Raw genomic sequence first — 24,817 nt, forward strand, 5'->3', positions numbered from 1 at the left:
TCGTATTGTCCAGTTCCGGCCTTGCCAGCCCACATATCAGCCGTGCCCACCCCTGTGTTGGAAGCTGATTATTTTATTTTGTTTTTTTACATTGGAGCAGGTAAAAATAAGATATGTGATCAAAACAAAGGCACCTTAATTAAGACAATAACATAATTAACTGACATGTTAGTTAACGTATAAGTACAAGACGGAAATGTTGACAGCAAGGAAATTTCAATCATATTTAATTTCGTCTTGTCGATGGGTGGGACAAGTTCGTAATATATCAAATTAGAGCTCTTTAATGGCGTACAATGAAAGAAGAGTGGGGGCAGAACCAATCAGAAGCTTTTGCTTTAAGATGAGGAAGTCACCGTCAAAACTACAAATGGTAATATGTGTACACCTGGGAGAAAGTGAAGAGGACACATTACATTTTTACTGCTATGATGCCATCATCAGGCGAGTCATTAATCGTGACATCTAGACAACTGTAAGTTAAATCTGTTATTTCCTGCTTCTGGTGTTGTGCCAAAAACTGATTCCTTGCCAAAAAATATTTCCTGCTGTGAGAGCGCTTACCCCTTTAGGGCTTAGTCTGTCCACAACTGATTACTACATGTAAGACAAACACTTATATTTGTGGTTATTGTAAAGATAAGTGTTTAAAATGATTTAAGCCTTTAACACAAGGGTGTCAAACGTACGGCCCGTAAACCGGCTTTATTCGGCCCGCGGAATGATTTTGCTAAGTATAAAAATGAGCGGAAATTTTGGAATGAAAGAAACTGCTGTTCTAAATGTGTCCACTAGATGTCGCAATAGCAAATATTTGTATCTTTGTAGATGATGCTACATATGTAAAAAAATAAAATAAACCACATGATGTTGTGCACCAGTCGAGGAAAATGAGCAAACTACCTAAATAACATCCTGCAATTTGATTTTAATATAATTTTTTTATCTTGATAGATTGAAAATTAACACCAATGAGTTGACTGATGAACATTATCACATAATTTATTCAGAAAGTATGAATAACGACAAATAAAGATAGAATACTATTAACCGCAACATGTAAATGTAAAAAAAACCCAACAACATTAGGATTTGTACATTTTCAGAATGTGCTTGTTCTATTTTTAAACAAAGAAAACAATCTGAAGTTGTCTTTATTTTTAAGTTATCATGCCGTGATTTTACCAGTCCGGCCCACTTGGGAGTAGATTTTTCTCCATGTGGCCCCAATCTAAAATGAGTTTGACACCCCTGCTTTATCGTGTTTGATAAATTAAAAGGTTGGCCATTTCTATAGTATTAATGAGATTGTAAAACCTCTTTCTTAATTAGAAACTACATACAACATTAACTGTTCTTTGTTAATGCACATAATACATACTAAAAAAGTGTTTGGATGTATTCATTCAAAAGAGTTACATATATAATAAAAAAGTACATATACTGTACTGTTTTTAAGTGTTTAAGTACAATTTCAAAAAGCAGAAATCAGTCGCAAACGACAACTTAGTGGTTGCCAAAAAGGGAGTCAAAATATATTTTGATATTGACACATCTTATCTGTGCATCTCCCAAGCGTATTCTAGTAATTTATACACAGATGAGATGTGTTAATATCAAAATATTACTTTGAATCCCTTTTTGGCAAACACAAATACATTGATTTAATGAATGCATGCAAACACTTGAATAATATTTATCATGTTCATGAACGAAAGAACAGTTAATATTGTATGGAGCTTTTAAACAAGAAAGAGGTTTATACAAGCACATCAACATTAAATCAATAACAGTCCTTTAAAATGTCATTAATACCCGAGAAATGGCCACCTCTTTCATTTATCGGACACGATTTTTGGCAGGGCCACCCCTGAACAAATGTAATGCCCGCCCTTAAATATTTTTCTGCAACCAGGTCTGGTATTGACCACACCAGGACACCAAACTAATCAGAGTGCACTGTTCAGTATGGTGGCCACTGATTGGCTCAGCCTCAGGCAGCATTACTATATTGGATTAATAGAGTGTAAAGGTGACTAAAAGGTGATTTTCTTCATGTCTAAAGGGCTCTACTAATGGTAAAAATCGCATTTAGAAGGCTTTAAAGGCCTACTGAAACCCACTACTACCGACCACTCAGTCTGATAGTTTATATATCAATGATGAAATCTTAACATTGCAACACATGCCAATACGGCCGTGTTAACTTATAAAGTGCAATTTTAAGATTCCCGCCACACTTCCGGTTGAAAAACTCCTTTGGATATGATTTATGCGCGTGACGTCACAAAATCCACGGAAGTGGTTGGACCCCATCGGACCCGATACAAAAACCTCTTGTTTTCTTCGACAAAATTCCACAGTATTCTGGACATCTGTGTTGGTGAATCTTTTGCAATTTGTTTAATGAACAATGGAGGCGGCAAAGAAGAACGTTGTAGGTGGGATCGATCGGTGTATTAGCGGCTAAGTACAATACTTACAGCAACACAACAAGGACTACTTACTACGCCTAGCCGATGCTTGCGGCCAAACCCACGGATGAAGTCCTTCGTCGTGCCGTCGATCGCTGGAACGCAGGTGAGCACGGCTGTTGATGGGAAGATGAGGGCTGGCTGGCGTAGGTGGAGCGCTAATGTTTTTATCATAGTTCTGTGAGGTCCGGTTGTTAAGTTGCTAAATTAGCCTTAGCGTCGTTAGCAACAGCATTGTTAAACCTTACCAGGCTGAGAATTTTTAACCGTGTAGTTACATGTACATGGTTTAATAGTATTGTTGATCTTCTGTCTATCCTTCCAGTCAGGAGTTTATTTCTTTTGTTTCTATCTTCATTTGAGAACGATGCTATCATGTTAGCTCAGTAGCTAAGTGTGTCACCGATGTATTGTCGTGGAGATAAAAGTCACTTAAAATGTCCATTTCGCGTGCTCGACTCTCATTTTCAAGAGGATATAGTATCCGAGGTGGTTTAAAATACAAATCCGTGATCCACAATAGAAAAAGGAGAGAGTGTGGAATCCAATGAGCCAGCTTGTACCTAAGTTACGGTCAGAGCGAAAAAAGATACGTCCATCACTGCCTCTCTAGTCCTTCACTGTAACGTTCCTCATCTACGAATCTTTCATCCTCGCTCAAATTAATGGGGTAATCGTCGCTTAGTCGCTCCGAATCTCTCGCTCCATTGTAAACAACGGGGAATTGTGAGGAATACTAGCTCCTGTGACGTCACGCTACTTCCGGTACAGGCAAGGCTTTTTTTTATCAGCGAGCAAAAGTTGCGAACTTTATCGTCGATTTTCTCTACTAAATCCTTTCAGCAAAAATATGGCAATATCGCGAAATGATCAAGTATGACACATAGAATGGATCTGCTATTCCCGTTTAAATTAAAAAAATTCATTTCAGTAGGCCTTTAAATCAGGGGTACCCAAACTTTTTGACTCGGGGTCCGCATTGTAAAAAAATATTCCGAGCGCGATGATGTCTCGCTATTGATGGGAAAATGCATTTTTAGACAATAAGATTTGCTTGAGCGACTAGGAGACACTGAGAGTAACAAGCGGTAGAAAATAGATTACAAAGGACAGATTGAAAAAAATACAAATACATTTTTTTAATCTTGGGACTTCCCGCGGGCCGGATTTTGGACGCTGGCGGGCCGGATCTGTGGTTTGGGGACCTCTGCTTTAAAATCGTTGTTCTTATGATCTTGGAATGAAAAAATTTGATATGTAAATAGTAAATCCTGCAGATATTCATTCGGTCAACTCTGGAAACCAAGACTAACATCGGCAAACAAGGGTAAACTGTAGTAGTAATATAACAATATTTATCAAATATATTCATTTGAACAATTTTTTTTTTTTCAATCATCATTCAATCAATCAAAGTTCACTTATAAAACAAAGCCCTTAATCACAAATGTCTCAAAGGGCTGCTTTTATTTAATGTTCTATTCTATTTTTAAAAAAAATTCTCCTCTTTATAGTCAATTCAATGTTCTCCATTAATTTGTCAGTTATTTGTAAATTACAGCAAACGTATACTAACTAATGATTGCAGAAGATTATTATTATGCTTTATTAATAAAGTTGGTATCGTTATGAATTAAATACATTTTCATGTTTTCCCAATCTATATATGTATTGAAATATTTTACATTGTTACTGTTAAAAAACAAAATGTTATTATGATTGTTTACGATGTTTTGTAAACCCGCACCAGCTCCCTCCGAGTGCGCATGCGCGGCCCCCTTAGAAAACCACACGCGTGTCTCTCTCCGCCGCTGTCGAGCCGCCGATGCTCAGGCTGACATCACCCATACAGCGATGGCTCCTCGCCTCTTGCCACGGTTCTGACCCGTTACCGAGCGGCCCCCGGGGATACGGGGGAGCGAACATGGCCGGCCGTGAGACACTTTACGCGGGGTGGGAGAAGCCCCGGAGAGCCGCGCTGCCGAGCGGCTGAATTCCACACAACACGAGACTGAATTGTTCATCTTCAAAGACTTCGTCATCCTGTCGGTACTGCTCGTACTGGAACCCACGAGAGATGATCACGGAGCTGCTGTGCACCGCCGTGGCCGTGGGTGTGTACGTGAACACGCTGGATGCCGACTTCTGCTACGACGACAGGTAGGGGTCTTCCTACCATCACCCTGGTTACCATGGCGACGCTGCTTGCTTGCTTTGTTGTCAATCACTGCTGCACTTTGCATTGTTGACCCTCTCCATGCATGTTTTATCATTTAAAGGCTTTAAAGGTGGAAATTAAACAACATTTTTGTAGACGTTGACCATTAAATGTAATAAGTCTGATCTATCATTTATTAAGTATAAAGTCGCTAAAAAGTATAAAACAATGAATCCAATGTAATAAAATACAATCGTATAACTCGGTTACCATTATAAACCTCTTTCAAAGCATACCAATTGTACAAAATCCAAAGTTTGGTTTGCAATAAATAAATAATGTGGATTCAACGAGCCTGTTTATAAACCCAAAAATGTGGACATAAAACACATATGTGAATTTTTTTGGGTACATTTTACCATAAAAAAAAACAAAAACTAGCAAATCACTCACCAGAATTTTATTGTAGAATTTACAGTTTTTTGCACCATATATTGTAAATTGAAAACTAGTACTGTATTGTTATATTTTCGGAAACATTTTGGTAACTGAGCTGCCATTTTTTTTTTACCCTAAAATCTATGACCAATGTTTTTACACAGCATTACCTTAAATGTAAAAACGGTACCACTTTTATTTTTACCGTAAAAAATGTTCCGTAAAATCTCCTCACTTTTTTTTTTTACAATGTAGATCAGTGATTCTCAAATTTTTATGAAGTAATAATAATAATAATAATAATACATTTTATTTGGTATAGCGCTTTTCAGAGTACTCAAAGACGCTTTACAGCAGGGGTCCCCAAACTACGGCCCGTGGGCCTTATCCGGCCCGCCGGCGTCCAAAATCAGGCCCGCGGGAAGTCCCAAGTATTAAAAAATAAATAAATAAATAAATAAATCTGTCTTTTCTTATCCACTTTGTACCGCTTGCTACTCACGGTGTCTCCTAGCCGCTCAGGCAAATCATATTGTCTAAAAATGCATTTTCTCATTGATAATGTGACATCATCGCGAGCGCGGAAAGTGCACTATATATATATATATATATATATATATATATATATATATATATATATATATATATATATATATATATATATATATATATATATATATATATATATATATATATATATAGCCTGGGGACCCCTGCTTTACAGGATAAAAAAATTAAAATATAAAACAGTTCAAAGTAATAGTATAAAATACAGGAAATATAAAAGCAGTACATTGTAAAATACATAATAATACAGGACAATTACAAGACGGGACATTACAGGACACAGAACACTAATCACTGGTTAAAAGCCGATCTGAATAGGTGTGTTTTGAGAAGGCTTTTGAAGGTGGGAAGGTCAGAGCAGTCACGGATGGGTTTGGGAAGAGAATACCATCTCAGAAAATACTTGGCTTTCAAAGTACCATCCTAATGACCAACATCCAAATACAGTGCATAGTAGGCATTAGGGTTGTCCCGATACCAATAATTTAGTACCAAAATGTATATCTATACTTTTCCAAATAAAGGGAACTAGGAAAAATGTCAATATTGGCTTTATTTCAACAGAAAATCTTACATTACATTAAACACTCACAGTCGAAGAACAATTTTACAAAGTTAAAATATAAATGAAAGGGCATTAAACACATTTGCAGTTTCTTGTTGCACTCAAAGAACAATTTACATTTTTCCATATTACATATAGTCTGCCATAATCAAGGACTAGGTTAGAATAGAACAGAAAGTTTTATTGACATTATATCAAATTATTCATGATTTATGGTTGCTACTCCTGGTCTGTGCTTTAAGAAAAATACAATAATTAGTAAGTACTAAAAACAAAACTATGGATACATGTACACAGATAAGCCATGTAGCAGGTAAAACACACATTTGTTAAAGATAAAAAACAAATTGTAGGAATTTGATACAAAATTGAGTAATTTCACTTGCATTAGTTGACTGCTAATTGGGCAGTTTTAACTGCGCTAATATTTGGCATCAAACCAAGCAGCTGTGTGCGCGCATTCGTATCTACATGTTATGTATCTATATGTTATGTATCTACATGTGCACAACAGGGGAGCTGGTTAACTTATGAGAGTAGTGTATGTGTGTTTGTGAGAATGGCAACGTGTTGGCTGAGTGACGTCAGTGAGTGAGAGACAGGGGTAGCAACAACATTATTACCTGTCACTTTTTAAACTTCTTGTGCAGATCGGGATGATTATTATTTAAATGTTTACCTAAGTTTGACGCAAAGGTGGTAATACTAATTGCCACGTTTGGCCAGGCGTGTCTTGAAGCAGCTGTTGTGAGAGTAGTGTATGTGTGTGCTCCTTTAAGAATGGCAGTATGTGGGGTGAGTAAATGAGTAAGTGAGTGGGCAAGTAAGGAGAGATATTGGTAGCAAGTGCAGGAGTGTTAATAGCATGGTGGATGTTCAGTTGTGCCCTGTGGAAAAAGTTGTTTAATAAGAAGCCAAAAAGTGCAAAAACAATAATGTTCGTGTTGGAGGAGTTGTGAATGACTGAAATATGAAATCCGTGCTGCAGTCTGCAGGTGTACCTAATGTTGTGGCCCAGCAGTCATTCACAACTCCTCCAACACGAACATTATTGTTTTTGCACTTTTTGGCTTTTTATTAAATAACTTTTTAAAATAGATTCAATCTTGCACGTGGAAAGTTTAAGTGTGGGCTTTAGTTGATATAACACTCCCGTCAGGGGGTGCATTCTACGGCGGGGGTGCAGGAGGCGGGATTACTGCGAGCCTCAGCCAGTGCGTCTTTGTAGCCGTTTTATGATTGCTCAGCACAAGAAATACGTTACACACATACAGTTGTTGACAAAATACACTGTACATTATATACCTCAGCTAACTAAACTATGGAAATGTACAATATAATTCATATAGCAATACGGTCTCACTGCACAGCAGGCCAGCAGTTTACCGAGTCCGCAATCCATGGTGAGGCTCAACGCAGTGACGTGCCTCAACTGGCTGCTGATCACAGCAAGTCTCTTCTCAGTATTTGAACGGCAAATGTAAAAATTCAGCGATTTTGAAAAAAAATAATCTAAAGCTGCTGAAGTTAAATGGAAAATAATTTTATGGTATAATCACTGGATACATATAACAATTTAATTTTTTTTTTTCTTTTTACATTTTTTTTCTTTCCATGATGGCAGGTGAGGCGGGGCCTCACCTGCCTCCCCTGACTGCACGTCACTGCAGCTAACTATACTGTAGCATTTGAATATCTTAGTGTTGCACAACAACAGGGCACCTTTAGGACCAGTTTAATTTAAAACACAATTCCTTCAATACATACAAGTAGGGGGTCCCCACTCCTTCTCCCGATCAGTTCGAGGGTCCTTGGCCTGGAAAAGGTTGATGACCCCTGGTCTCATGATTATGAAACTTTGAGGCTATTACATGTATGCTAGCATGTCTCGCAAAGCATTTTTGAACACGACCCATAGAGGGCGCCACAGATGTTATGTAGGTTGACGAATTGCAGCTTCTCGAGCGCTGACTAGACCTCTTTCAGAGGTGCTCTTGCATCATTTGGTGTCATTTATCACGTCTTCGCCTCGCTAGCATCCCGCTAATCCATCAGTCTTGTTCGTCCATGTGGCTGTGACACCGCGACGCTTGTTCAAAGCCTCCGGGCGGAGACGGATCACCACACTCCATCCTCACCGTAAAAGTTCAGCGTCCTCCTATCGATCAACGTCACTATGCTCGTTTTACACCCAGGTGTTTTTTTTTTCTCCCAACGACGGAGGAGAGACGAATAGCAATGCGAGGTGTGACCCTCACTGGCTCTCCATCAAACGGCACTCAGGGTCAAGAGTCACGTGCTGGCTGGCTTCCTTTGGGGGGGTTTAAGACTTATGAGCGGAGTGGAGACTCCCTGTTCTCTGTTGTTGTCTTTCCTCACACCAAAGCTTATCTTGACCTCTGCTACCTAATCAAATCCTCGTTACTCGTCACATGCAGTTGGGGAAAGCCCAGACAAGATGGCGAGACGGACAATCTTTGCCGGTTTTTCACCTTAGAGGGATTCTCTGGCGGCGTTCTGCTTTGTCAATCAGGTGTTTTATGGGAGCCGCGAGACAGAAGTCTTGGGTTTAACGTACAATAAATGCCATGACAGATATGGTATTTACATCTTTAAATACCTATCCAGGCGTGTGTCTGGTTAACAAATGTTTTATTTCTGACAAGTAGACTCAATAAGTTGGAGGACACCCAGAGTGAAATATGTTAGCATGGCGAAGCGTCGTGCATCCTGTATCTCACAGCCTCGTCGCAGTCCTTGAACGCGAGTCACCAACGCATTCTTGGCTCTGTTTCTAGTCTTTAAGTGCGTCAGTGTGATACTGTCCCTAAAAATGCCCTTGATGTGGGTTCAAAATCATACTGACTGTTAACAAATGGCCTTTTTTATGCTCTTCCACACATGACTCAACCATGGGAAAGAAGCTTCATATTAGCAAAGTATCCACGATGAATGCCTTTTAGATTGATAATTTCTTGCAGACAAGCTTCAACATTTCTCGAAAAAGACACTAGATTTGTCGTTATTTTGAAAGGTAGTATCTAAAGCAGGGTTCCCCAACCTTTTTTCCACAAGGGACCGGTTTAATGCATGCATTATTTTGACGGACCTGCTCACTATACGTATGGCAGATAAAAACAGCAAAATGAGCCTTTGGTTACAATCTGGCACATTAACATTTTATATGTCCATTAATGTGCATTGTCCCATGTACTATAACAAAGGAGTTGTAATATATATCTATTAACAAGCTTATTGGTGTGTTTAGATGGACAGGCAAAAGTTAATTGGAAGAAAATGCGGTAGTCTATGAATCAATTAATGTTTCTGTGCGGCCCGGGAGCAAATGCGTCACGGACCGGTACCTCTCCCCGGACCGGTGGTTGGGGACCACTGATCTAAAGGGCTCTGAGTACTCATGGCTGAGTTGGCAACACTGATCTCTTCTGCTGTGTCTTCTTACTTTCTGGCAGACCAGGTGCATATTACCTTTTTAACGTGGCGTTTAGTTAATATTTTTATTTATCTTATAATTTCATAATCTTTTTAACTCCTTGTTTATTTAGTATTTACTAGCTTTTATTTACCACATGCCAATTTCATTTAGTTTTTAATTACATAATTATGTTATTTTGATACATTTTGCTAACCATATTGCATAATATATTTAATTAAGTTTATTTTATCCCATTCATATATTTTAAAGGTATAGAGGTTTTTTCCAGCGTTTCCTCAGTAAGCGCCTTCTGTGTTGTTGCGGCTCTGTCTGATTGGTTCCTCCGCGAGATGGCTCCTTGGTCCCTCGCTGTGTCTTCTGGGTCAGAGTCATTGCGTTCGGGCCCGTCATCATGAAGGTCCGAGTGCGCTCGGCTCCTTAAGATAGTGTTTTCCCACCTGGTTCCTCCGTGCTCAGCCACACATGACGTCTATGTATGTGGTGAAGAAAAATAAGGGTTTGGAGGGCAGAGAGCTGACTGTTTGAGCCTCAGATTACCTAATGAGGGCGAGAGGCACTGTTTTTTCAATGTTTTTAAATGTAAAGCACTTTGTCCCACATTTTGTATGCATGAAAAACGTTATACAAATAAAGTTTATTTGATTTTTTTTTATTGATTAGGTGTGTTAAGAAGCAGTGACATGATGCCATCTACTGTTCGAAGTTGTTACGACGAGAATTTACTTGTGGCGGCTCGCCGCACAAAAAATATTGGAGTTTTAAAAGCACATGCAAACTTAGCTAAAGCTGCTGAATGCAAACCTCTCTTCTTGAGCAGGGGTCTTCAATGTTTTCCAGTCCGAGGACCCTCTACTAAATTATTCTGGATAAAATTGTATTTTAAATTAAAGTGGTCTTTAAGGTACCTGGTTACTTTGCAATAATAAGATATTCAAATAAAATATAGCTAATTGCTAGCGGGCAACTACAGCGCTAATCGCTAGCAATATTAAATGCTAACATGAATATTATATAATCATCACGGTTTCTATTTTAAACCTGCAAGTTTAAAGTGCTTTAGATACAACTGGTCATGAAGGTACCTTGCAATACTAAGATATTTAAATAAGACAGCATAGCGCCGTTAAGAGCTAGCTGCCAACTGGCATGCTAATCGCTAGATGGCAGCTAGCGCCGCTTATCGCTATTATAAATGCTAAGAAGAATACAATAATACTATTACTTGCAAGTACGGTGAATAGGGGGTTATTGTGAAGGCCATTTATAAAATATACTGTCAATGTTATTGTGTATTCGTAGGCATTCAAATTTGTGGGGGAAAAAAATTGTTTGATGGTAACTACAGCCCTAATTGCTTGCTATATTAAATGCTAACATGAATATACGTAATAATATCATTATTCATGTTTTAATTTTAAACTGCAAAGTACAGTGAGTATGGTGGCCATGCCACAGCCATTTATAAACTACACTACATTGTGTTGGCTCAATGTTAATATGTAGTTACAGAAGTTTACATTTGTCAAAACATTTGGGAGGAAATATATATTAAAAAAGTCTATTAATTTTTGAAATGAATAGCCTTTTTTAAATATATATTTCCATATATATTTTCTCTATTAACTTTTTAAATAGGGCAGCACGGTGGCGCAGGGCTTAGTGCATGTGCCTCACAATACGAAGGTCCTGAGTAGTCCTGAGTTCAATCCCGGGCTCGGGATCTTTCTGTGTGTTCTCCCCGTGACTGCGTGGGTTCCCTCCGGGTACTCTGGCTTCCTCCCACCTCCAAAAGACATGCACCTGGGGATAGGTTGATTGGCAACACTAAATTGGCCCTAGTGTGTGAATGTTGTCTGTCTATCTATGTTGGCCCTGCGATGAGGTGGCGACTTGTCCGGGGTGTACCCCGTCTTCCGCCCATGTGCAGCTGAGATAGGCTCCAGAAACCCCCGCGACCCCGAACGGGACAAGCGGTAGAAAATGGATGGATGGATGGAATTTTTGAAATTTTACGACCCTCCTGCAGTCCTCTGAGGACTTAGTAGGGGTCACGGACCCCTTTTTTAAGACCTTTGATCCTAATAAAAAATACATCAAGTTGTTGTCAACACCCACAACTGTAGGCTTTTTTTTGGCATGGTGCAATTAGTAGAGGTGGGGTAAATAATACATTTTTAGATGCATTACAATTCGGACATGGGGGCGATTGTACAATCGATTAGTAAACGTAAATAATCGATAATTAATTTATAGTAAATAAAGTAATGCAGACAGTTCTACAATATGGCTGACTGCAGTTATCCACCTTACCGAGAGAGCCGACCAGCCCCTTTATTTTAGGGCATTTATGTCAGTCTTGTCACACATTTTCATTAATTTAATAAATGTAATCCAACCCTTTTTTTTTTGTTACAAATGCACTGTTTATAAAAGTTGCAAGAGAATAATGCTTATTTAGTGAAATGAAACGAAAGGTAAACATTCATTAATACACATCAATTAAAAATGCAACAATTATCGATTACAAACTAATTGTAGCTCCTGAATCGTAATGGTAATCGAATCGTGAGGTGCCCAAAAATTCCCACCTCTAGTGATTAAACACCTGGGCGGTTATTTGCTTTTGTAGAAGATGCAACAAGTGAATAAGAGAGAATAGCAAATGCTTAAATAGATACATACATAAATAGATAATAAATAAGTAACAGTAGTAATATGAATAATAGAAAATCATATAAATATTTTATTAGCCCAATGGCACTGTGACTTGTAGCATTTAGTAAAAAAAAACAACATATCTCCTGTGGTAAAAAATAAATAAATCACGTTACAAGTTACATGATACGACTGTTTATGTTAGAGAATGTTCTCAGAGTCTTTAAATAATAGTGCGAGATGTAGGCCGAAGAGACGTCTTTGACCGGGTTAAATATATTTATATACTGTGTGTGTGTGTAGCAGTAATATGCAGCTTGAGGAGGGTGACATCGGCGTGGGGTCTGCCAGGAAACATGTTCCTGGGTTAGTTATGAATAACATGTTTGCAAGAAAATTGCCTTTTAAGCAGAAACGTGTCGCCTTTGTGTCGTATTGCTGCATATGATGATTCAAACTTTTACTCAAGGCTGTTGTGTCTTGTTTTAGAAGATAGAGCTGGAACTGAGGATGTAAAGATATGAACATTTCATATCACGGACCAAAATGATCACAGTAACGGGTAATTACTGTGGCGAGTGGGGTTGCATTCATGAACCCTTGGATTTATGAATACTGGCAAGCAAGTCAGACTTTGCTTGTTCTAAATGTTCTGTATTTGTCATGGATTTTTTTAAACTTTTGAATGTATTCATACATTCAAAATTAAAAATACAATTAAATATATAATATTTGATTAACAATTATATCTTAATTTTATAAATTAAATAACTCAGTAATTCATTTGTCATTTAATTTATATTATAGAAGTATTTAAATTACAAGTTTGTTTAATCCAAATGTTACAAAATACCATAAGAATAAAAAGATATTTAGTTTTTTTACATGTTTTATATTTTGTCAGTATCATTTCTTGCAGCATTTAAGCACCGACACCATTTTCAAATACCGTTTTGTAGTAATGCGCGATACCACTGACTTTCTTTCCGATCTGATATTGAGTAAAATTCCGGCTGTTATTGGCGATAGCAATCCAATATTTTGTGCATATATACCTGATATGTGTGGGAAAATTTGAAAGGTAGTAGGTAGTAATAGTGCTTCAATATTTTAGTCATAATTTTTGCGCTTAAGGAACTTCTCCATGACTTTAGCAGAAGACTTCTTCTGTTTGTTTAAGATTGTCATGACTGCCTGTAGAGGTGGAAAACTGTATTACAACTTAGTACTGCTGCGGCCCATAAGACCCACTGCTGAGAAACAGGTATTTTTTGGCGGCTCTCTAGGGGGCGCTAAGAAACACTGATTTAGACAAGATCTCAAGGATTTTGTTATGATCCGTAGCCCGGATCGTGTTTTGTCTGTTAGTTTTGACTACCTTAGTTCTGTTTCAGCACCCCTGTTTTGCGTCTCCCTTGGTTACCATGGGTGCTGATTGGTTACAACTGCCTCTGATTAGTGTCTGGGATGCTCACCTGCTGCCAGGCAGTAATCAGAGTGCTATTTATTCCCGTTTCTTTCCACACTCAGTCTGGCTTCCTAATTTGCTACACGCAACAACTGACGGCGGTTTTGATTCCTGTTCTTGTATGCTAGCTCCCGCGCTAGCCTCCTTAAGCTTTGTCTCCCGTGCTATGAGCAAGCTTTTGTTTGTTCCTGCCTGATATATTGGTAAAATAAATCATTTCCTACCTGCACGCTGTGTCCGGAGTCCGTCCGCGTCTTGGGAGAACGACCCCCGCATCACAGATTTAGTTACTTTACACTGTGTTGCTGTTCATGATATGCATTATCTCAAATAACTAAAGTATCAAAAGTTTCGATATTTTTGATTCTGATTGATTGATTGAGACTTTTATTAGTAGATTGCACAGTACAGTACATATTCCGTACAATTGACCACTAAATGGTAACACCCGAATAAGTTTTTCAACTTGTTTAAGTCGGGGTCCACGTTAATCAATTCATGGTAGATATTAGCGCATGAAGATCTGGTATCGATATTTGAGTATCAATCTGTACATTTCTACCGTTTTGGCATTAGTTTCTGTTAAAATGTGAACGATACCGTGCCTCATGTTCTGGCGATCAAAAAGCCACAAATAAGAGCTCGCCGTGGGTTTATTTAACGCTTGGCAGCTTGGATATCTTCTGCGGCGCAACAAACTAGAGTTCCTGTTTTGCGGCGTTAGATTACATCAGGGGCTGACCTCCCCTTCATCAAGGTGCGCTGTAGCATACGTCTAAAAACAACCAAGCGGCGTAATCTAAAACCCAACACGACACTCAGGGTCTTTTTTGTAATCAATAGCTGTGAAGTTTTGTTGCACGGCACAGCTGAACGTTTTTGGTTTCTGCTTCATAAGCTTGGCCGCCGACTGCACTTGAAGTCCAGCGAACTCTTGTAAAATGCAACCACGCCCTCTCTGTTCTGTGTGTGTGGATGATTTGGTGCTTCACACCTCGTAAAACCCACCAGGACAGCCCAACCCCCACACATTTTTGGTACTTTGCTGGCTGCTCGTTTTCCTGCGGCGTGATGACATGAAATGTTGTGACATTACACCAGCAACATTTCATCAGGTGCAGCACCTACCAAGTAAACATAGCAATGACAAGCAGGAAACATCTGCACTGGATAAAGGCGGCCATGCCGACATAAAACCCCCGTATTTCTGCAGGATGCATGGTTGTGACATTCATGGATGGCCGGCGGTGGATTGTGACAAGAAAGCAATCGTTTTTTTAATGGATTTCCGGAGCATCCATCCATTTTATCTGCGTATTCTTTTTTTAATCTACTGCACCACGCTGAAGGTTACTGAATTATGCATGTCCAGATGATCTGGTTTGTCACGCTTTACCCTTTTCACAAACAGTAGCTCACATAAGCGAGTACGAGCCTCACATTTCCGCAAGCATTCTGTTTTCTGACAGCATTTTTTTTTTTAATCCTTAAAAAATTTTGGGGACTTTTTGGTGCTTCCAGGTAGATCTTTGCTCTATTTTTGGTCATAACTTTGGTTGTATTACTCTGAAAGAAATCATTATTTTCTATTCGGTACATTAGTGCTATCTATTTTTTTATGTCTGAAAAATTTAGTTTTCCCACTTTTCCGTAACATTTTGTCAAAAAGTGTTACCACTTTCACATTTCTCAACCGTTTCGAACCATTACAAAGTCAAAATGCTTGTTGCTATTTTTTTTTAAACTGTAAATACTTGTGGGCATCTCTATCCTCCTTCAAAACCGCACTAAAAGAACACCTCCAGGCAACTACAACCCGAAACTATCACCCTCCCTTCCACATAATACCCCTTCGGATTGTAAATAAACAAATGTAAATAATCACATGTAGACACTTTTTCTTATACTTTCTGATTTCTCTCTCTATGTCCACTACTTGCTGTACATATCCTACCAAATCAGTCCTACACTGTTTCAATGTCCATTTCTCTGATGATGCAATTGTTGATGCTGATTGTTGATGACTGAAGTGTTGATACCAACCAAACCTAGCCCCGTCCCCCCTCCATATCCCACACTCGGGATTGTAAATAATGTAAATAATTAAATGTATATACTCTGATGATTATCTTGTGTGATGACTGTATTATGATGTTAGTATATATTTGATAGTATATATCTGTATCATGAATCAATTTAAGTGGACCCCGACTTAAACAAGTTGAAAAACTTATTCGGGTGCTACCATTTAGTGGTCAATTGTACGGAATATGTACTTCACTGTGCAATCTACTAATACAAGTTTCAATCAATCAATCAATTGTGCACTATACACAATTCTATTTGCCCCTTCACTATCTGTGTGAATACTACCATCTCTGTGGAGTGCTTTTACATATAAAATGAAACATTTTAATGTTGTACTCTAAATGTACTTTTTACTATACTGTTGACTCGAAAATAATTCCGTACAGAAATTTCCAATGTGTCTAAAACAGGGGTGTCAAACGTACGGCCCGAGGGCCTGGTCAGGCCCGCAAACAGGTTTTATCCGGCCCTCGGAATGAGTTTGCTAAGTATAGAAATTTACCTGAAATTTTTGAATGAAAGAAACAGCTGTTCTAAATGTGTCCACTGGATGTCGCAATATAAATGTGTTGTATCTTTGTAGATGATGCTACATATGTACAAAATAAACCACATTATCTTTGCACATCAGTCGAGGAAAATGATCAAATTACATGAATATCATCCTGTAATTTGATTTCGATATTATTTTTTTATCTTGATTGAAAATGAACACCAATGAATTGACTGATGAACATTGTCACATAACTTATTCAGAAAATATAAATAACGACAAATAAATGATTAACCGCAACATGTAAGTGTAAAAAAACCCCCAACAACATTATGATTTGTACATTTTCAGAATGTGCTTGTTCTATTTTTAAACAAAGAAAACAATCTGAAGTTGTCTTTATTTTTAAGTTACCGTGCCGTGATTTTACCACTCCGGCCCACTTGGGAGTAGATTTTTCTCCTTGTGGCCCTCGATATAAAATGAGTTTGACAACCCTGGTCTAAAATGTAAGTTTATGCATAAAATAGCCAATAAAAAACCTTAAACTTAATGTTAGTCAATTGCTATTATGCTAAAATTAGCATGCTAACTTTTTAAGCAAATTTTGCAGGAATATGCTTTTTGTTACTTGGCGCATGTGAACTGTTAGCATGTTAATGTTAATTAATTAGCACGCCACATAACAAAATATATAACTATGCAGTGTCATATATACAGGAGTAAATATTTTGTTACTTAAAGGTGCTGTTTGCAACTTGCTCACAGTTACAATTTTTAAACCAAAAAATATAACAAGAACGCCATTGGCTAGCTTATGTTACCACTAGTGGTTTAACAGAACACATTTGGTTTGAAACTGTCTATATTTTTTCACAATTACTAAATTGATGTAATACAATTTTTTTTTAAATAATTGATGTTTATGGCTTTTACTCGCCAAAACAGTCTAAAGCAGTCCAAGAGACGCGACAAACAATTTGCAGTCATGTTGTTGTTATGATAGAATTGATTAGTTTATTTAGCTGTGTTTTATATATAGAACGTTCTATGATTTTTTTTTTACCTTTCTGTTTTTAATCTGTACAGCACTTTGGGGCAGTAGTAGCTGATTTACAATTATGCTATATACTGTAGATAAATAAACAAATAACCGTAACATTGGCATGCTAAAACCTTTAAGCAATTTTTTTCAGGTATACACCTTAGAGTCACATGAATCACATATGTTGTTACTTAACACAAGCTAACATTAGCATTCAACTTTCTTAGCAAATTTTGCAGGTATACACCTCACAGTCCTATATTGTTACTTGAAGCATACTGACTGTTTGCAAGTTGTTCTAAGGTTTGCGTTTCAGTTCGGCTTTTCAGCATTCCCTGGCAAATTTGACTATAATTGCATTTTCCAGCTGTTTTCGTTTTTTTGCTTTCTATAACCACCTAACACTTTGCCCATGTCATATTTGGAGGAAAATTGGTAACATTAATCTCTATCTCGTTTTTTTTTTTTTGTAGATTAGCATCGAGCTAATGCATTTGTTTTTTGTCTTATGTGAGCATTATTTAACGCTTTATTTCTGTATGGTAAGTTTTACTGTGCTTCAACGTAAAGGCTCAACTGTCTAGATCGGGGGTCCCCAAACTACGGCCCACAGGCCAGATTTTGGACGCTGGCGGATCGGATTCAGCCCGCGGGAAGTCCCAAGTTAAAAAAAATAAAAAATAAATATAAAATAAATAAATACAAAATATTATTATTATTTTTTAAATTATTATTTATTTTTTAAAATATGTCCTTTCTAATCCATTTTCTACCGCTTGTTACTCTCGGTGTCTCCTAGCCGCTCAGGCAAATCATATTGTCTAAAAATGCATTTTCCCATCGATAATGTCACATCATATATATACACATATATATATATATATATATATATATATATATATATATATATATATATATATATATATATATATATATATATATATATATATATATATATATATACATATATATGTATACATACATACATATATATACAAATATATATACAGCCCGGCCCCTGGTCAAATTGTTTTAACCCAATGCGGCCCCCGAGTCAAAAAGTTTGGAGACCCCTGGTCTAGATTAAAAACCTCTTGTCCGTCTGCTGAGTTAGCAAGTAGAAACCAAACTTTAGCAGACACTTTTTGTTCAAATAATTTGTGATGAAAGATTGTTGTTGCTAAAATGTTATTTTGCACTACCTTAAACTCAAACTCCACTGTCAGATGTCTAAATATAAGATGTTTGCTAGACTTGAGTTGAAAATGTTCCGCAAAATGATCATTGTTTGTCATTAAGAGCTGATGGTGGCTGGGTGAGTTGAGAACCAATGTTTTAGAGTAGTCAGTGTGGAGCTTGTAAAGCAGCATAGATGTGCAATTTACTGAAAATGAGTCAAAACGCAGCCAGTATTGTCTCAATATCTGTCAACACAAGAGAATACACGTCACAGTGAACGCCTACTACTCTATTTTTATCTATAAATGCTTGCTGCAATGTCAGGGCTGCACTTACTTGGATAAGCATCACATTTCTTTAAATGTGTGCATTCTAGTGTATCCATGCATGCATTTAATGCTGTTAATCTTGCACAAACACTGGCTGTAGTTTTTGGAATGACATCATGTCCCTCTCTGAGAGGACCACAGAGCACTTTAATGACGCTATAAGACACCATATGTGCTTTCATCATGCAGTTCAAGACACGTTAGGCGCAAGCAGGGAGGTCCATGCACGTTGTATATGCTGCGCTCATCCTTTAAAGGTCAGTGTGGACCTTCAGAGATCAATTTCACATTCAGTTCCAGTGTGGAAGAAAATGTCTTCCTTGTACACATCACAAAATAATAAGCAAAGACCCTTGAAAAGTCTGAGGGTCCTAGTCTCTTCTGGCTCACTAATGCTGGAATGTGGCAAATGGTCAAGCGGGAAGAAAGGAGGGCCTCTGGCAGATCGGACACTCTGTTAGCGTGACGCATAGACACTGGGAGATGTCAAAAGTTGATATAAACTGGTAGCTCTTCAAAACCAAACTACCCTTTGTTAGTACAATATTTACAGTGTAAACACTTTGTAGGACAATACTGGTACATTCAACTTAATGGCAAAGACTACTTTCTTACGACAGCAAAACATCCCAGTCCATACACTACTGCCATCTAACGTCTTGGAATTGCATGTAAAGTCTACTATATAATACTTACAAATAAGACTCAAAAATAGGGATGTACACCGAGTATTGGTATTTTTTGGTACCGTGTACTTATTGGGTCAGTCCAGAAGTACAAATGATATGGCTGTCGGTATTTTTTTTTACATTCACTTCAGGTGTCGCTGCTACCCATAAAAAAAGACATGGGTAGATCTAATAATCAGCTTGGAATAATGACAAATAAAGAAGCAACACCACACAAAGTTTTTTAAAGTCCCTCAATGTCACGCACACCAAAAATTCGTATCAGTTTGAAGCATACTTGCCAACCTTGAGACCTCCGATTCCGGGAGGTGGGGGGTGTGGTGGGGCGTGGTTAAGAGGGGAGGAGTATATTTACAGCTAGAATTCACCAACTCGAGTATATAATATATATATATATATATATATATATATATATATATATATATATATATATATATATATATATTACTTGACTTTCAGTGAATTCTATATATATATATATATTTATTTTATTATACATATAAATAAAAGAAATACTTGAATTTCAGTGTTCCGGAGGCTATCCAGTAGATGGCAGTATTGTCCTGTTTAAGAGTGTCACAACATTGCTGTTTACGGCAGACGAACTGCTTTACGGTAGACGAAAACGTGACTGCTGTTGTTGTGTGTTGTTACCGCGCTGGGAGGACGTTAATGAAACTGCCTAACAATAAACCCACATAAGAAACCAAGAACTCGCCCTCGATCATTCTACAGTTATAACGTCATTGGGCAGGCACGCTGTTTATATCGTGGGAAAGCGGACGTGAAAACAGACTGTCCCCACTCAGGTCCGCATGGAGCTGCAGGGGGCGTGGCCTCCAGCTCCGGCTGAATTCCGGGAGTTTATCGGGAGAAAATTTCTTCCGGGAGGTTTTCGGGAGAGGCGCTGAATTCCGGGAGTCTCCCGGTAAAACTGGGAGGGTTGGCAAGTATGGTTTAAAGTGAGCACACTTTACTTAACTGCCGCTATCGCGCTTCATCAACCGTCCTCCTAGCGATCCAATAATCTACAGGCCAATATTAATCCACTCAAAAAAGTAAAAAAAAAAAAGTAATATAATAATCAATAAAGTTGCAAGACAGCATCTGCTGACAGGTCTCTCTGTTGTCACCGTCTGAGTAATGGGCATCAAAACACACTTTGCCAAAGTGCACACCCACGTAACATGCTAATTAATTGTATTGATTTAGATTATCCATTGGATATGGTATATCATGTAAAACCGGGGTCTCAAACTCCAAACTTGTTTGAGAGTTAAAAAGCAGGTGTTGATCAAATACTTCCCTGCTGTGAGATGTTACGTGATGTTGGTGGTGTACAGCCTCTTGCTAAAAAAAAATAAATAAAATAAAATAAAAAAAATAAATGCAAATTTTTATTTACCCCAATTAAATATAGTATCGATGAGTATAATGGATATTGGTATAGGTATCGACAAAATTCTAACAATATACATCCCTAGTCATAAGTGTAAAAAAACAGGCTGGACAACTGGACAGCTCACCCAATAAATGTATCTTATATGGATTGTATTATGAAACACTTTACTACCACAAGAAAACACAAAATAGTTTAAAAAAAATGCTATTGCTGAGTACAGGCATTCATTATTATTACTAATTATTGTAAATTGATAGCGTATCGGTTCAAATGGGAAAGGTACACATCCCTAAACATGGCGGCCTCTTTAGTCCACCTCGTGCTTTATATTTCCAACGTGTGCATTATTTACCTGAGAGGAAAAACAATGGAATTCCAATTGAGGTTGAGCTGAAGTCAATGTGTAGCACTGTAATATCCAAAGCACATAGCAAATATGTCTGGATCATAATTCATATCCCCGAGCATGAGCACACACACACACACACACACACACACACACACACACACACACACACACACACACACGCTTTTTTTGCCTTTTCTTGGCGAACACCAATTTTAATCACATTTATCACCGTGGAAGCCGGCGCCGCTAATTAGCCGTCCAAAGTCAGACGCTGTAATTAAAGAGAATTTGGAATGATTGGATGATGATTTGTTTTTTCTCGTTACTCGCCGGAGGGGCTTTTTTCCCTGGCTGTGCATGTGTGTTTTCAAAAAGCCGTAAAGCTGTGGATTTATTGGGTGAGATGTCCTTAAAAAGCTACTAAGGAGTTAATGTGCGGAAAAAAACTATTCCTGGTGGTCTTTCATGAAGATGTACTTTATACTTTTATTAACAGCAGGTGGTCCGAGCTTTAGGTTTATGATTACTCATTGATTTCCAGTACAGACTAAAGATTCATCACAGACTTTTATTGACAACATCGCTCAGGGAAGGTGCTTTTTGGCCCCTTTTCTGCTGACGCCGCCGTCACCGTCTGTTTAGAGCGAGCCATCGATGGCTCCTGAGAATGCAATGAGACTTAAATCAATCTACTAAAAGATAGATGAGGGAATGAACCAAGCAATAATTGGGTTCATAATAGATTTAACCCCGAGTTTAACTGCTTTGTGTTAATAAAAAATAATGCTATCTGGACAACTTTCCTCCCAGTCCTGAGTGTGGGAAAGTGGTAGTGCCACTTCTGGTGGAAGCATTGTTCTGCCAGTGGTGCCGCTGATGTTTGAACACACCCTTGTGTATGTGTGTGTGTGTGTGTGTGTGTGTGTGTGTGTGTGTGTGTGTGCGTGCTTACTTCCTGCATAAATCAGATAAACAAAGCACGATACAAAGAGGAGGAAATATTCCATCAGTGTAATGTTCAATTCTGTCTTATATGTCCTATATTGCACACTGTTAAAAAAAAAATCTGAAAAACGACTATATTTTACGGTAAAAAAAACTTTAAAAATTTAGAGTGGGGGCAGCATGGTGGAACAGGGGTTAGTGCATTTGCCTCACAATACAAAGGTCCTGGGTTCGATTTGATGTGGGGTTTGCATGTTCTCCCCGTGACTGCGTGGGTTCCCTCCGGGTACTCCGGCTTCCTCCCACCTCCAAAGACATGCACCTGGGGATAGGTTGATTGGCAACACTAAATGGTACCTAGTGTGTGAATGTGAGTGTGAATGTTGGCTGTTAATCTGTGTCGGCCCTGTGATGAGGTGGCGACTTGTCCAGTGTGTACCCTGCTTACTGCCCGAATGCAGCTGGGATAGGCTCCAGCACCCCCCGCGACCCCGAAAGGGACAACCGGTAGAAAATGGATGGATGGAATTTAGAGTGGTTTAGAGAGCAAATTATCGTAAATGAAGAAAATATTCAAAACTGTTAAATTTACAGTAATTCTGTCCACCGATCTGCTATTTTTTTTTTAAACTGTAAAATCTACAGTTGTTTTACAGTGAAATACTGTAAATGGAAAAATTATTAAAAACTGTTATATTTACGGTAAAATTCTGGCCACTGAAGCAACTAGTTTTTTCCCCGTAAATTCTAAAATCGGTGTTTTTACAGTAAATTGCTGTAAAATTGCTGAATTTCCCCCAGGGATCAATAAAGTACTTTCTATTCTATTCTATTCTAAATGTAAAAACAGTACAGCTGTTTTTCTTACAGTAAAATTCTGGCAACTGAGCTGGCAGATTTTTTTTTTAACGTTAAATTTGGTAAATGGCCCTGCGATGAGGGAGCGACTTGTCCAGGGTGTACCCTGCCTTCCGCCCGATTGTAGCTGAGATAGGCTCCAGCGCCCCCCGCGACCCCGAAGGGAATAAGCGGTAGAAAATGGATGGATGGAATTTGGTAAAAATTGGGTTTTTAGAGCAAATTTTCGCAAATGGAAAAACTATTAATAAAAACTGTCATATTTAGGGTAAAATTCTGGCGATTGAGCTGCCAGAGTTAATTTTTTTTCGTTTTTACAGTGTAATATCCTAAATTAAAAAAAAAGCACCACTGTTATTTTGACAGTAAAATTCTGGCAATGCGCTGCCACTTTTCCCCCCATAACATCTATATTGTTATTTTTACAGTGAATTACTGTAAATAGAAAAACAGCACCTGTTGCCTTTACAATGGTCTTTTGCCCAGTTTTTTACGGTCCGTTTTTACAGTATGAAAATTGTTCAATATTTTAAACAAGAGGACCAACAAGCACTTATTAATAATAATAATAATAATAATAATAATACATTTTATTTGGTATAGCGCTTTTCAGGGTACTCAAAGATGCTTTACAGGATAAACATTAAAATATAAAACAGTTCAAAGCAGTAATACATAATACATAATACTGGAAATACAAAAGCAGTACATAGTAATAATACATAACACTGGACATTACGAGACGGGACATTACAAGACACAGAACACTAATCTTTAATACTTTTAATACTTAAGTATTAAAAACAGAAATACAGTGCTATATTTACTCACATTTATAAGGTTTTACCAGGTAAAACTGGTTATCTTACATTTATTTGATGAATGTTTTATACTAAAACTAATTCATGAGAAATAAATTGTCCAATAATTTCTGATTTCAGAGCAAAATAGCACATTTTATATAATTAAAACATGAATTTGCAAACCTTCCTGAAACAACTCTGCCTGGGGATCAAACCGATGTACCTACAGTATGCTTACAAGACGCTGCGTGCCTCGCAGGACAGTGAAAGTTTCCAGGGAAACAATGCCGTATATTTTTTTTATCAGTGACAAAGCAGGAATGGGCTAGGGATACTTCGGTAGTAAAAATTTACCACAAAGCGCCATGTTGACAAGAATTTTAAAAGCGCTTCTTCACGCAAAACAGGACCCCCACCCCAATGGATCGCGAGGCCCTACGCAGCTCCCACATCTGTCGCTGACTGAGAGAACTGGCAGAACGCTGTGTTGTATTTTAAAATGTGTAGCAAAGCCTGAACTTCAAAAGCGAGCACCTCTTTTCACAAATGATAGTTAATTTTACAAGATTATAGTGCTCATCAACATGAACAAAAAGTACATTGTGTATAATCGGGGACCCTTGACCTTTACGCATGTCTAAGATGGGGATGATGATGTCTGAGAAGTTCATGGACCCGATGATCGCGTTCTAATCCTTTCAGCCAGGACTTAACACTGATGATCTGATGTGGGGTAATGACACTCATTGACCGCTATATTGCTGCTTCCAAAAGAAAAGAAAAAACCGCTGAGGAGAAAATTCCTAACTATGTGAATGCTGAAAAGCTGTTTTTTTGTTTAATTCCCACATTTCC

At 38.0% G+C, this 24,817-nt stretch overlaps 1 protein-coding gene and 1 long non-coding RNA gene across 3 annotated transcripts in view; one reads left to right on the top strand and one right to left on the bottom strand.

The window, feature by feature from the left end:
* LOC133661584 (uncharacterized) overlaps positions 1–24,817 on the bottom strand; it is an 89,576-nt gene that overhangs the window by 16,580 nt on the left and 48,179 nt on the right. The window lies entirely within an intron of this gene.
* tmtc2a (transmembrane O-mannosyltransferase targeting cadherins 2a) overlaps positions 4,273–24,817 on the top strand; it is a 63,100-nt gene continuing 42,555 nt past the window's right edge. For both annotated transcript variants that reach the window (XM_062064872.1, XM_062064873.1), the window contains exon 1: positions 4,273–4,634. In XM_062064872.1, coding sequence (XP_061920856.1) covers positions 4,552–4,634 — 83 coding nt within the window. In that variant the 5' untranslated portion in view covers positions 4,273–4,551. The remainder of the gene's footprint in view (positions 4,635–24,817) is intronic.

Source organism: Entelurus aequoreus, linkage group LG12, assembly GCF_033978785.1.
Source record: "Entelurus aequoreus isolate RoL-2023_Sb linkage group LG12, RoL_Eaeq_v1.1, whole genome shotgun sequence".
Taxonomy (NCBI): domain Eukaryota; kingdom Metazoa; phylum Chordata; class Actinopteri; order Syngnathiformes; family Syngnathidae; genus Entelurus; species Entelurus aequoreus.